The 12097-nt window shown below is 40.0% G+C and overlaps 2 protein-coding genes across 2 annotated transcripts in view; both read right to left on the reverse strand.

The window, feature by feature from the left end:
* LOC102200699 (non-canonical poly(A) RNA polymerase PAPD7-like) overlaps positions 1-2551 on the reverse strand; it is a 7714-nt gene extending 5163 nt beyond the window's left edge. Inside the window, exons 1-2 of the mRNA XM_005744614.1 lie at positions 1650-2551; positions 1418-1541 (exon numbers count right to left, since the gene is read on the reverse strand). Of these exons, the coding sequence (XP_005744671.1) occupies positions 1418-1541; positions 1650-2344 (819 nt within the window). The 5' untranslated portion in view covers positions 2345-2551. The remainder of the gene's footprint in view (positions 1-1417; positions 1542-1649) is intronic.
* Positions 2552-3672: 1121 nt separating this feature from the next.
* ice1 (KIAA0947-like (H. sapiens)) overlaps positions 3673-12097 on the reverse strand; it is an 11713-nt gene continuing 3288 nt past the window's right edge. The window contains exons 4-20 of the mRNA XM_013913718.1: positions 11896-11972; positions 11619-11656; positions 11450-11532; positions 11239-11315; positions 11047-11084; positions 10855-10937; positions 9750-9786; positions 9553-9609; positions 9356-9439; positions 8903-9252; positions 5869-8511; positions 5402-5564; positions 4972-5132; positions 4700-4890; positions 4440-4540; positions 4246-4344; positions 3673-4019 (exon numbers count right to left, since the gene is read on the reverse strand). Of these exons, the coding sequence (XP_013769172.1) occupies positions 3838-4019; positions 4246-4344; positions 4440-4540; positions 4700-4890; positions 4972-5132; positions 5402-5564; positions 5869-8511; positions 8903-9252; positions 9356-9439; positions 9553-9609; positions 9750-9786; positions 10855-10937; positions 11047-11084; positions 11239-11315; positions 11450-11532; positions 11619-11656; positions 11896-11972 (4464 nt within the window). The 3' untranslated portion in view covers positions 3673-3837. The remainder of the gene's footprint in view (positions 4020-4245; positions 4345-4439; positions 4541-4699; positions 4891-4971; positions 5133-5401; positions 5565-5868; positions 8512-8902; positions 9253-9355; positions 9440-9552; positions 9610-9749; positions 9787-10854; positions 10938-11046; positions 11085-11238; positions 11316-11449; positions 11533-11618; positions 11657-11895; positions 11973-12097) is intronic.

Here is a 12097-nt window from a genome sequence, read left to right on the forward strand (position 1 = left end):
AGCCATTTGGATAAATAAATATTCATTACTTAGCAGGTGTCTCTGAGTGTGCAACAATACAGTCTGGACACAGCTTGCCATCCAAGCCTGCTAGCATTAGGTGACAACTTTGTGCTCTACCATTCTGCAAATATGGCCAATTCTTGACTTAATAAAAACAATAAAACTCAGTAAAAAAGTAAAGGCCAAGCCAGCTGCACTGCTATGTGGGGAAGCACATCCAAGAAGGTTTAACTCCAGTCTTACTTGAACAGAACTCTAATATTTCTGAGTCTTTTACATAGCACTGATTCGCAGATATCTGTATCTGTGCTGCATCCACAGTTTATGTATCCAGCTTGTTGACCAGGCTTTCTACTGTTCTACATACAGTGTATGGTCAAAATACACTAATTTTATGTATTAGTCAAGATGTGCAATAAAACTATTGCCTCTGTAAATGTCTGGTTTCTAGAAAAGAAAAAAATAAAATAAAATCACCACCAGGGATAGGAGGAGTAACACAGAGTGATGTTCAGAGAAAAGAAAGGAAAAGAATCCAATTCACAGTGAGGCCCAGTGGGATTTCTGTGGGCCAGGATTAGTTCAAAATGTTTATAATGTGAACACCCCCCCCCAAAAAAGAGCCATTTGTTACAGAGTGCACTCTGTTGGCAGTATACAACGGAAAATAATTTACTAATGTTACTTTGGGAATGCAGGCAATATGAATGAATCATTACATCTGGCCAAGTCTGTTTGGACATATAGCGTAAACTATGCTGCTGACTGCCTTCTGCATAAAGCAGGACACACAAATGTAGTAAAGTGCCAAACGTAATGACTGCTGAAACCATGAAAATCATAGGCCTGATTTATGCAGGGCATCACAAACAAAAACAAGCTGCATAATTATAACCATAAAAAAAATTAAATAAAATTACTGAATACACCAAAAGCAAAGAAAAAAGAAATTGGATTCTCATAAAGTTAAGTGCAGGGCAAAAAGATGCCCTTTATTGTGACCAAGGCAGTAAAAAACGCTTGATTGGGGTCATCGCTGTATTTCCTCAGGCTTACAAGTACCTACGGTTGAAATATCCCTTCTGTTCTAGCATGTGTCCGAACATTTGGATGCCAGACAAAGAGTGGGAGTAAAGGTTAGTTTTTTCCAAATATATCTGACTCGTGTGTTCAGTGTTACTCTGGAAGCAGGGAGGAGTACTCCTGAATTTAACAAGAATCTAACATCAGCTTGTCTCTTGATTAACTTTAAGAAGCTACTCTGATACTCATGAGTCAACATACTTGGCTTATGAGAGGGTTGGCAGCACATCACAAAAACAAAAGTATGTAAAACTGAGCATCCAAACCCCCACCCCATAGTTACCTGTCCAAAAGGTGTGCACAGGTAAACATCTATGCTGGTGACACTCACCTGTACTGTGGGCCACAAATCTTTGATAATCCCCTCTATTCTGTTCACTACATCCCTTCTCATTGACTCTTCTTCTGGTTTTGGTGACATGAAGCTGAAGAAGTCCATAATCTCTTCGTGAAGACTAAAAAGACGGAAATAAAGTGTAAACCAGAAGCACATCTATGGTGAAACACTGCATTTGGATAAAAGAAAAGTTTGTCCATACCCCCTCCTCCCTCCTTTTCCTTACCCATTGATGCCCTGGCTGTAGCGCCTGGTTTTCCACGGGCTACAATTAGAGTCTGGATGATGTCCATTGGAGTCGAAGCACAGGAGGGGGTTGATGCCGTGGAAAGTGTTGGCCCTGTTCAGGTGCTTCCTGCGGCTGGATGAATGCGTCTGATAGTGGTGCTTGTTCCCATGCTGATTTCTTATCCCAGGGGGGGTGTGGTCGGTAGATTGTGGCATGCTGCGCCAGTGTTGCTGAACAGTGTGAAAAGGGGTTAGAGGGTATTGCTGTCGGAGACTGTTCTTCTTCAACTCCTGCTTGCCGTAGTGCAAGAACTGGTTAGCCTCTTCTGTAACGCTCAAATTGTCGATGTGCAGGCAGGAACCAGAGGGCGAGGAACTCTCGGCCTCCGAGTCCAAAGAGGAGGAGGACGGCGACAACGAGCCCTTCCTCCGGACACTTCCCCTCTCCCCGCTGCCGTCTCGCTTCGACAGGTTCCCCAACACTACCATCGGTGGCGGTGCTACATTTCTGCAATACTCACCGCGTGAGTCCGTGGAGTTTGCGCTCTGCGCTGCAAAGTTACGTTGGTGTTGAAGGCGGCTGTCGATACCGGAGCCTGCTCCGAATTCCTGAGGGGTTCGCCAAATGTGCATCCACAGGGTACTGGCAGGTACCTTCTGCTCCGGCTGGATCCAAGCGGTCCTGGGATCCATTGGACTCAGAGTTTAACGGGAACCCCTCTTCTCTTCTTAAAATGGCAAGCAATGTAACAAATGAAACACACTGCAGTCAAGCAAACTAATAAATCCTACCGCGCTTATTCACTTATTATCCTCTCAGGGTTTCATGTCCGGAAACGGGTTTGGTTTTCCAAGCGGCTTCGCTAACTCCACTACCCTAGTAAAACAGCAATATGGCGCACCCAGTAGCATTCAGCATCTACGCATGTCTGAGGGATTTAAATCTTTGAACACACCCCTCAGCCCCGAGAGAGCGGTAAAGCTAACAATATACAGGCCTCACAGAACGGAAGTTGGTCCCTTGAAATTTAACTAAATTTAATTATTTTATTTTGACGCACTAAAAGTAAATGAAAAAGAAAGAAAAGAATACGAGCTACTTATTATTATCATTATTTCCAGTTAAGGCGTTCTTTCTGTTGTTGCTATTCTTAGATTTGGCACAAAGCATGCTTTTGTTTCTATTAAAATATTTCCCACTATCAACGACTAAAATAGTTTTGATTTATAAAACTTCTACGATTATCTGCTCCTATCATAACAAATTGCATGGAGGTTAAAAAAAGAAGTCCTAATTCGTATGAGCTTGAACGTTATGATGAATGTGGCTATCGAGCGATTGTAGATTTTATTTTGATAGGCAGCCCCGGAAATGGCAGCACTTACAAAATTTCCACATTTGATAAATCTGAACACCGGGTAAGATAAAACATGATTGTTGTAGTGGTTTAGTAGTCCTCGGGTATTACTCTATTTTAATGAGTCCTGACGTTTGTAAAATAAACCTCACTGTTCATCAAACTGTGAACGTTTTACTTTTTTAGTTTCAAGATAATTTGTTTTATAAAAATAACAGGTTGATCAGATAGTATGCAGCATTCCCAATAGCTTTGAAGTATGTACACATCACTGAGAAGACCTAGGTTAATAGAGACTGCAGCAAATGAACACAACTTGGATCCAAATTCGGACATTTTAATTTGAAAACCGCCCCCCCCCCTCCCAAAAAAAAAAACAATTAAATAATCTCTCAAGCTTTTAACTGTACAACATATTTACTTTGGCAATCCTATTTTTCATGAATACAGACACTGATGCTACAACTGTAAACTTCAGCAGAAAAACATACACAGCCACACCACACATATACACACTGTACAGTACTTTACAGCATTAATCTGAGTATAACAGAAGTTATACCAGTACATTTGCTACAGGCAAAGTTTCAATTTAAAAAACAAAAACTGCTACAAAATTCAGAAATATAAACATTTTTATATAATTTTAGAGTAGAAGTGCACATAAAAAAATTAAAACAAAAAAGCAGTCTGCTGGACGTTTTAAAATTTTAGAACCACCAATTTATAACTGCTTGTGAGTCACCCAGTAAGTTTAAATCAGCGCCAATTTATGCGTCTGTTTCCAAAAAAAGGGGACAGACTGTCATGTCTGTGGATTTGTGCACTTTAGCTGTTGGCTTGTCTGCAAATAGAGGCTAGCTGGTTAATGCAGCTAGTGACAGCAGGAGGGACACTTTGAGATATTTCTCCTCTCCATTCTGCAAGAGCTTCCAGGGCTTGTTTGGGGTTACATGGAGATAGGTCATAGATGCAGTAGATGGCTGCTAATTGCACCTCCCATGGCACACCTGCACACATGTGACATAATATAATTAGAACTGTTACATGAAACCCTTCCTTTTAGCGGCAAATCAGCATGTGCTTAATGGCACAGAAAATACAGATGGGCAAATGTGCTTTAACATGTCTGAGACAGAGAAATATAAATCTTGCTTAAATCAACACTACACAAATTAAAGAGATACCATGTTAACAAAAACATTGTATTCCCTTCAGTATGCAATTATTTCCTACCTTCAGTTGGTCCGTGCCTACCAAATGTATTGATGACATTGGCAATAGTGACCACAGTAGAATTACACTTCTCCTTCAGCCCCAGCTGACCAAGGCATCCTATTACAAAAACAATTTAATTCATTTAATGTAATTTCCAACAAATCCCTCCAGCTTAAAGCTTGATAACCAAATAAATTTAGGAAACATCTGACCTATGAGTCTGAGCACAGTAGCAACAGCCACATCAGAGATGGGCTGTTGTTGCTGTCTTGGCTGTGTTACCCAACTGTTCATCAGTGGCCACAACTCCTTGCTGTCAAAGAAAATGAACAAGTTAAGCAGAAGCTATGTGCCTTCAGGAGCCATGTTGGACATGGCTTTTTACATCTTATTTGCAAGTCACATAAAAAACAAAAAACAAAACCCTCACATTATTATTATTACTACAAGACAGAAAAACAAAATAACATACCCTAGTAAATTATCATAGGTCCACTTCCACTTCTTGTTTGTACAAAGCAGTTGCAGTGCATAGACGTGTTCCCAAGCCTCGGCTCCAAGGTCCTCCCCGTACCGACTGTGTTTTGTGAAGGTTAAATTTGATCCCGATCTGATCTCAGAAAGTGTTCTGGAGATCAGCTCGTCAATGTCACAGGGAGGAGTCTGTAGTGATATGGGAAGAATAAGTTTAAGAGGGCACACACTACTTGATTTAAAGAATGCATACTCGTAATCAAAAAATACCTTGTTCCAGCCAAGAAATGCTAAAAGGCAGCTGAGAAGCTCTTCTGATGCTCTTAGTTTGGTGACGGCATGAATGGCTTGGGACAGAGAACTGGTGTGTGTGAGAAGGTTGGGCCATGTTGTCACCATAAATAAAATCAGCTTCGCAGAATCTGGAAAATCTGCAAAAAGGATGAAATAAAGAAAACAATAGCAATATTGACTACAAATAAGCTTAAGTAATACATCACAACGAGTAGAGGTAGTTCTTTAACTTTAGCTTTCCATGCCGTCACTATGTTTTCCAGTTAAACAACACCAAAAATCAAATTGGCTATCACGTATACAAGTTCTCTTAAACTGTCATTAGAATTATTTTTAAATAAAACCATGTTAGTGTAGAAAAGCTGTGTAAAGCTTTTATAAATATGGAACAACATAAAATGCTCACCTTCTATTAGGAGGCTGTAGGCCAGCACACGAGCCTTTTCCACATCTCTCCTCTGCCTACAGAGCCCAGTGTAGACTCTGCAGAGGGCCTGCACATAGTTTCGACTCAGGTCCATTTTCCCAGCTTTCAGTTTGTTCAGGATGGCCACAATCATGTCATCTGCCTAAAGTGTAAACCAAGAGAGACAGAAAAATGTCAAATTACACACAAAGAACCTTCTTACTAGTCAGACATTTTGATGAGAGGCAGATGTGAACTAATTGCTTAATTTTGCTGACATGAAACTACCTTCATACTCGTATGTGGCAAAATTTACAAACAGGAAGGAGGTAATACATTTACTGACAAAAGGGTTATTAAAAAGCATTGTAGCAGTAGAGTGCGATTGTTTTATTTTCAGCCCAGTAGATCCTACAACCAGAAATTAAAAGATAAAAAAATGTAAGAACAATAAACAGTCTACTAACTGAGTTGCTCTGGCAAACTTCAGCGATGACCTCCTTCTCCTCATCTCTTAAGACAGGCTTTTTGGGAAGGTTACCAACATGCAGATGGCTCCGGATCACAGGCAGCAGATCAAAGCACTGGTCTTCAATTTTCCTTAAAGAGTTAACTATAAGATTTTTCTGTGAATGTTCTACAGATTTCAGGGGTGAAGAGGTTGTCTCAGTTTTCGGCTGTTCTAGTGTCAGATTCTGGGCTGATGAGGTGTCATCTCCACTTTTTGAAGAGGAGGCAAGCACCTGATTGCGAGTCACACCAGCAGCCTGATCAAGCCTGAGACATTTACTGCTTTTAGGCTGCAGCATACCAATGGCAGGCCTTTTTTCTCCCCTCACTTCAGTCTTTGTGAAGGCCGTTGAAGTGGAGTTTATAGTTTTAAAGCTAGACTTCTGACTGTCGGTTGTCGGTAATGTTCTGCCCTCAGATGAGCAAATGTTGAGATTGACATTGCCTCTAAGAATGCTCAGAGTACGAGCCCGGGCAGAGAGCTCTGGATACATGGTGTCGAGAAATCTCATGGAATTCTCCTGAGATGGCGTCGTTGAGGATGATGAAGGAGAAGAACTCACTGCTGTCAAAGGCAGGCGACCAGGGACTGGCACAGCATGTTTAGGCGTGGCAGAGCCGAACTGAAGTGGTGATGAGGGGACTCCATTTAGAGGGAGTGGGCTGTTTGTGGATAAAGAACTCAGCTGATGACGGTTCGGTGTTCTGTTAGTCTGAGTAGGTGAAGTAGGAGATTCAATTCCATCCATGGGTGAAGGAAATAATAGTTTCCCAATAGCCTGCCTTGGGTTGATAGATCTGTTCGCCTTCGGAGGAGTCTTCAAAGGGGTAAGGAGACGAGGAAGTGGAGGACCCATTTCGCCGCGAACATTGCTTATGCACTCTGGAGCCTGAGCTTCAGCTGAACTTTCTCCTGAGGTAGTTTTTTCCTCTCTTATTAGATTTTCAGGCTCTACCGTTTGCAAGTCCAAAGATTTATCTTTTCCTTCTGTGGCAGGATTCTGAATTAATGGAGTAGTATCACCTCCATTCATTTTATCCTGAGCCTGGTCTTCATTAGTAGCACTTTTGGTGACACCTTGTTCCTCTAAACTGAAAGAAGGCGATTGTATGTTTGTTGAAATAATTTCTGTCTGAACATCAGCATCCAATATTCCTGGGTTTGGCTGAGTGTCCAAAGATGCCAGCTTTACAGTGGGCAAAAGACATGAGGGACTCAACTGCCTGCAAAGAGAATGTCTATCTTCTTTTGAAGCTTTACAGTTTACAGTATTTGTCTCTGGGGAATCAGGCATCGTCTCCAATGACGTACTACTACTGGTGTGTACTTTGTGCTGAGGAAGATCTTCAACAGTAGCTTTTTCAATGTCACATTCTTTCTCCAAATATGGAAAAGGAATTGGTTTGTTTGTTGAGACGTGGTCTATGTTAACATCAACGTTCAATTTTCCAGGATGACTATCCAAAGCCTGCAGCTTTATAGAGGGTAAAAGGCAGGAAGGACTCACTCGCTTGCAAAGAGAATGTGCACTTTCTTTCAAAGATTCACAGTTTATAGTATTTGTTTCTTGGAAGCTGGTAACTATTTCTATGTCAGCATCCTTTTTTCTAAAAGGTTCAACATTTGCGAGGCCAGATTCCTGATCAGCACCGGACTGGTCGTCTTCCTTCTTTAACAACGGAGATGTAGGGGGTGGAGGTATATTATTACAGGTTGATGATGCAGGCAAAGCTGCCACATCATCTTCTGCAGTCCTCTGTGCATTCCCATCCTCCTTCCCAAGAAGTTTGATGCTTTCATCAACTTCCAATTTCTCTTCAAGATGTTCATTAGAGACAGCAGTGATGCTGTCACTGCTGCCTGATGAACTTGGAGTATGTTCAGGTATATCAGAGTCCTTGCAGCCAGACCGTGTACTGTCCTGAAGTTTAAAAGAATCCAGAGTATTTTTTTCAATGTCTGAACTATTTTGTGTAGCTGCAGCCACGATGCCTTCCATAGAGTCACTTATTAGGGCTGACTCTCCACCATCAGGAGCAACTGTTTTGTTATCAGTAATGTCACTAGGGCTCATGTCAACATCCATGCTTGTTACAGTCTCTGAGAGATCACTATTTGCATCTTCTAAGGCATTTTCATTTTTAGAGATTCTACTGATGCCAGGATTACAGGATAGAAGTGTACTTTCAGTAGGTAATGGCACAGCCTCAATCAATCCTGTAAAACTTGATGTGGAAAACGACGATGATGGTGGTGATAACTGTGCAGATGATGGCTCCTGTTCAATCAGCATGTCGTTTTGAGGACGTATTCCTCTCACATCTGTAGCGATTTTGTCAATAACTTTAGGAATGTCGCCAAACTTGGTTGGTTCAAAGTCCTTTTCATTGGAAATTTCCCCCTCTCGCTCGTCTGCGACCACCGACAAGTCTGCATTCTCCTCCATTTGAAGTGCAGCTGATTTTGGACTCCTTTGACTTGATGGTGAGGTTGCAATGTGTAAGGTCTGCTCTTGTTTAAGAGCAGGCCGGTCCTCACAGGGTTTAGAATGACTTTCATTTTCTCGAACCTCCATTTTCATGGATTCCACCTCAGTGTTCTGAAGGAAACAAGAAAGCAAGAATGTAATTTAAAAGATATTATATTTATCATGACCTAAGAATAACAAGGTTTATCAAAGAGTAATCTTTCAAAGGTATTTGATTTTAAATAGTTAATCTTACGGGTTTTATCAGCTGATGACAATTCTAATTAAAAGGTATGTGCAGCCACTACAGCTTTGAAACCTTTTAAGATACCAAGAAGGACTTCAACTAGTGTCTGACCATACACACGTTTCTCAAAAACAAACTTTCACATTATATTAAAGACTTTCCTTTAAACTACTGCAGTAAACAGAACACCGTGTAAAGTCATAAACAGGAAAATCAGCACTTTGATCAACAAGCAACAACAAAAGCCGTTCATATTAGATCTAACCAAATTCTCACCAAATCTGGAAGTGGTGAAATACTGGGAGGCATGGGCTTAAACAATCTGATAATCTCTTCAACAGATAATGTGTCCATCTCCGTAGATGACTCAGCAGTTTTGCGTGCCTTAGGTGATCGCTTGCTCGTTTTTGGAGTGCCTGCCTGCTTTCTTTCACCAGAGCACTGAAGAGATGCTTTGTGCTTGATGGCATCCTGTGCGCGAGGAGACTGGTTTAATGGCGTACAAGTTGCTTTCGCTGGAATGTGGAAACTGTGGGGTTCACTGATCTTCGGAGAACCAAACGGGGACATTTTACTCAAATGAGAGTGCAGTGTGGCTTGTGGAGAGGAAGGAGGAACTCTGGAGTCTGAAATTAAAAGAAGATATTGTGTATGTAGAGGTGTAGAATTGTTAAATAAAAGAAAAACAAACTGAAAAGACCGTATATGCTGTTATGTTACAAACAATACCGTGAAAGTGCAACTGGTTTACAGACGACTCCTGCTCTGGGTCTACACATGCCCACAAGTTCTCTAGCAACATCCGGAACTTTTCTGCAACACACGATAAAACATAATTGCAATTACAATGTAAAAATCAGGCCGCTTTGGGGGTTGGTGTATGCACGCAGCTTTTCAAATCACAAAATCTGTAAACAGCTGCATACCTTTGTCAATTTTAGGCTCTGCAGGCGCACTTGCTTGAGTTGTTGTGCTCCTATATTCTTGAGAGATAATTCAGATATTGTTTAAAAACAGATTTTAAGTCAGGAAATGGATGCTGTTAAAAATTAAACAGACAATATTATTGTTTCCTTTAATGCTGAAAATATTATCGTTAATAATTTTCATTGTTGATTTTTACCTTTGTTCCTTTCCCTTTCCAGTTTCATCAGTCTCACCTACAAAACAGAAACGAAATTATACACAGATAATGGTCGGATCCTATTCCAGAGAGCAGGCTTAGCTAGCAAACTTGAGTATTCTGATCCAGAAAGCCAGTGAACTTCAACTCTTACCAGGGTAACAGACTGAACTTAACCTGCTGCTGGCAGGTTTTCTATAGCAAACTTGATTTCTCTTTGACTCTCCTTTTCCTGCTGCGTCTGAACCAGCTGACTAACACCCTGATTCATTTCAAAGCACAGAACACTGTACTTAATATGAGCGCTTTTACAATCATCCAGTCTTTCATATACAAGGATGGAGACAGCAATTATATCACTGATTTATAATCAGCTCAGAATAAAATGTAGTCTCCATCCACTGTGTGGCTGTAATGCAGCACGATGACCTGGATGACAGAGAACCTTCAGAGACATATTGCCGTAATCTAATGCAGTAATGCAGCTGTGTCTGCTCCAGAGTTTTGGCTATGTGGATAACCATCATGGTCGGCATTGGACATATGCTCCTGGTGCGACCTAGATCTCGGCTCAAGACCAGAGGTGACCGCGCATTTGCCGCTGTCGCACCCTACCTCTGGAATAACCTCCCCCTAGCTATTCGGGCGTCTGATTCAATTCAATCTTTTAAATCTCGATTAAAAACTTATTTGTTTAGCCTTGCTTTCCCCGTCTCCTAGAACCCACATTTTTAGTGTACTGGAACTTATCTTTATCACTTTGTTAATGTTTATAATGTTTTAACCTTCAGCATTGTGTGTGGACTTTACTGGTGCCTACTATGCCTGGTGTATTATTGGTTAGTTATGTCACCCGCCTGTTAGTATATTTTATTTGTATTTTGTGCTTTATATTTGTATTTATTATTGCTCTTAACTCATTCTGTGAAGCACTTTGGCATACCTGTGGTTTTTTAAATGTGCTATATAAATAAAATTGTATTGTATCGTATTGTATTGTATATGTTCATGAAAATTGAAAACTCAGAGCTGTCGAACCTGTACTCTGGTCTATCATACTAGAAAATATTTTACTCCATAACATTTGTAAAGGGCTTTACTGCACCTGTAGATCGTTGATACTTTTCTCTAGTATGGTCTTCTCTTTGGTCAGTTGGGAAATTTTATGCTTCTGTTGGCAAACTGAATCTAAAAAAAAATATCAAAGAAATCACAGCTTAGATAGCAAACAAACACATAAAAGACTCAGAACTTATTAACAGCAACAAAATATTTAGTAAAATTTGATTTTAAATACCTTCAAGAATTCTGATTTTACTTTCAAGGCTGTCCTTTCTGTTGATGAGAAAACAACATGGAACCTTTTTTCAGTGCAATTCATTTTAAAAGCTTTGCTCAAAAAAAAAAGAAAAAAAAAAGAAGAAGAAGAAGAAGAAGAACCTCAAACTGTGACTAATCATATATTTCAACAGCTCGTGCAAATTCTTACGTGCTTGTCATCTTGGCGTTTTCATCCATGAGTTTTTCAGCTTGCTCTGCTTGTACCTGAGACTTCTGCAAGGATGTCTAAACAAGTGACATTTTTTTATGAGTTTTAGCAGATTTATGTAAAGCTACTGTGAATGCTAGCTGCATTTTTGTAAATTATGATATTAAACTAAGGTCAAACAATTCATTTGGAGAGCATTCCTTTAGTTTACCTGGGATATCAGCAAATCGTTTTCCACCACAGCCTTTTCTCTTTTCAGCTGTGCATTTTCAAGTGTTTGTTTGTCTGCCAAATCTAAGAAAGACAATTTAGGACAAATTCAATCAATTAAAATTACAAGTCTTCCCTGGTACAAATCACACCATGCAAATGCAAAGTACCTTTAACATTTTTTAGCTGGTCTTCAAGCTTTTTGTTCCTGATGAAAATGGAAAATGCCAGTTAGCATTTTAGAATGATAACAACATTAATAATAATGATAATACTTTTGTAGCGCTTATCAAACCCAGTGTCACAAAGTGCTTTACCAAAAAACAAAACAAAAATAAACAAACAAAAAAATCCCTTCAAAATGAAAGAAGATTAATAAAAACTAACAATTCCAAAGCAAAAAACATTATTTGTACTGTTATGACCAAGACTGGATCCAGTACATACTCTGTTATTGTCTCGCTTTTTTCCACCTTCAGTTTTTCCACCTCTTCAGATAGTTGTTCATACACCTTAAGAGCACTCTGTAAAAAATAAATAATTTGTGAATAATCAGCAAAGGCCAGAAACTGATGAAATATTATGAGTGTGAATTATTTGGTGTGTAGGGCTGCTCAATTAATCGAATTTTAATCACGATTACGATCTG

The sequence above is a fragment of the Pundamilia nyererei genome, unplaced genomic scaffold (assembly GCF_000239375.1).
Source record: "Pundamilia nyererei isolate P.nyererei 1_Seehausen unplaced genomic scaffold, PunNye1.0 scaffold00146, whole genome shotgun sequence".
Lineage (NCBI taxonomy): Eukaryota > Metazoa > Chordata > Actinopteri > Cichliformes > Cichlidae > Pundamilia > Pundamilia nyererei.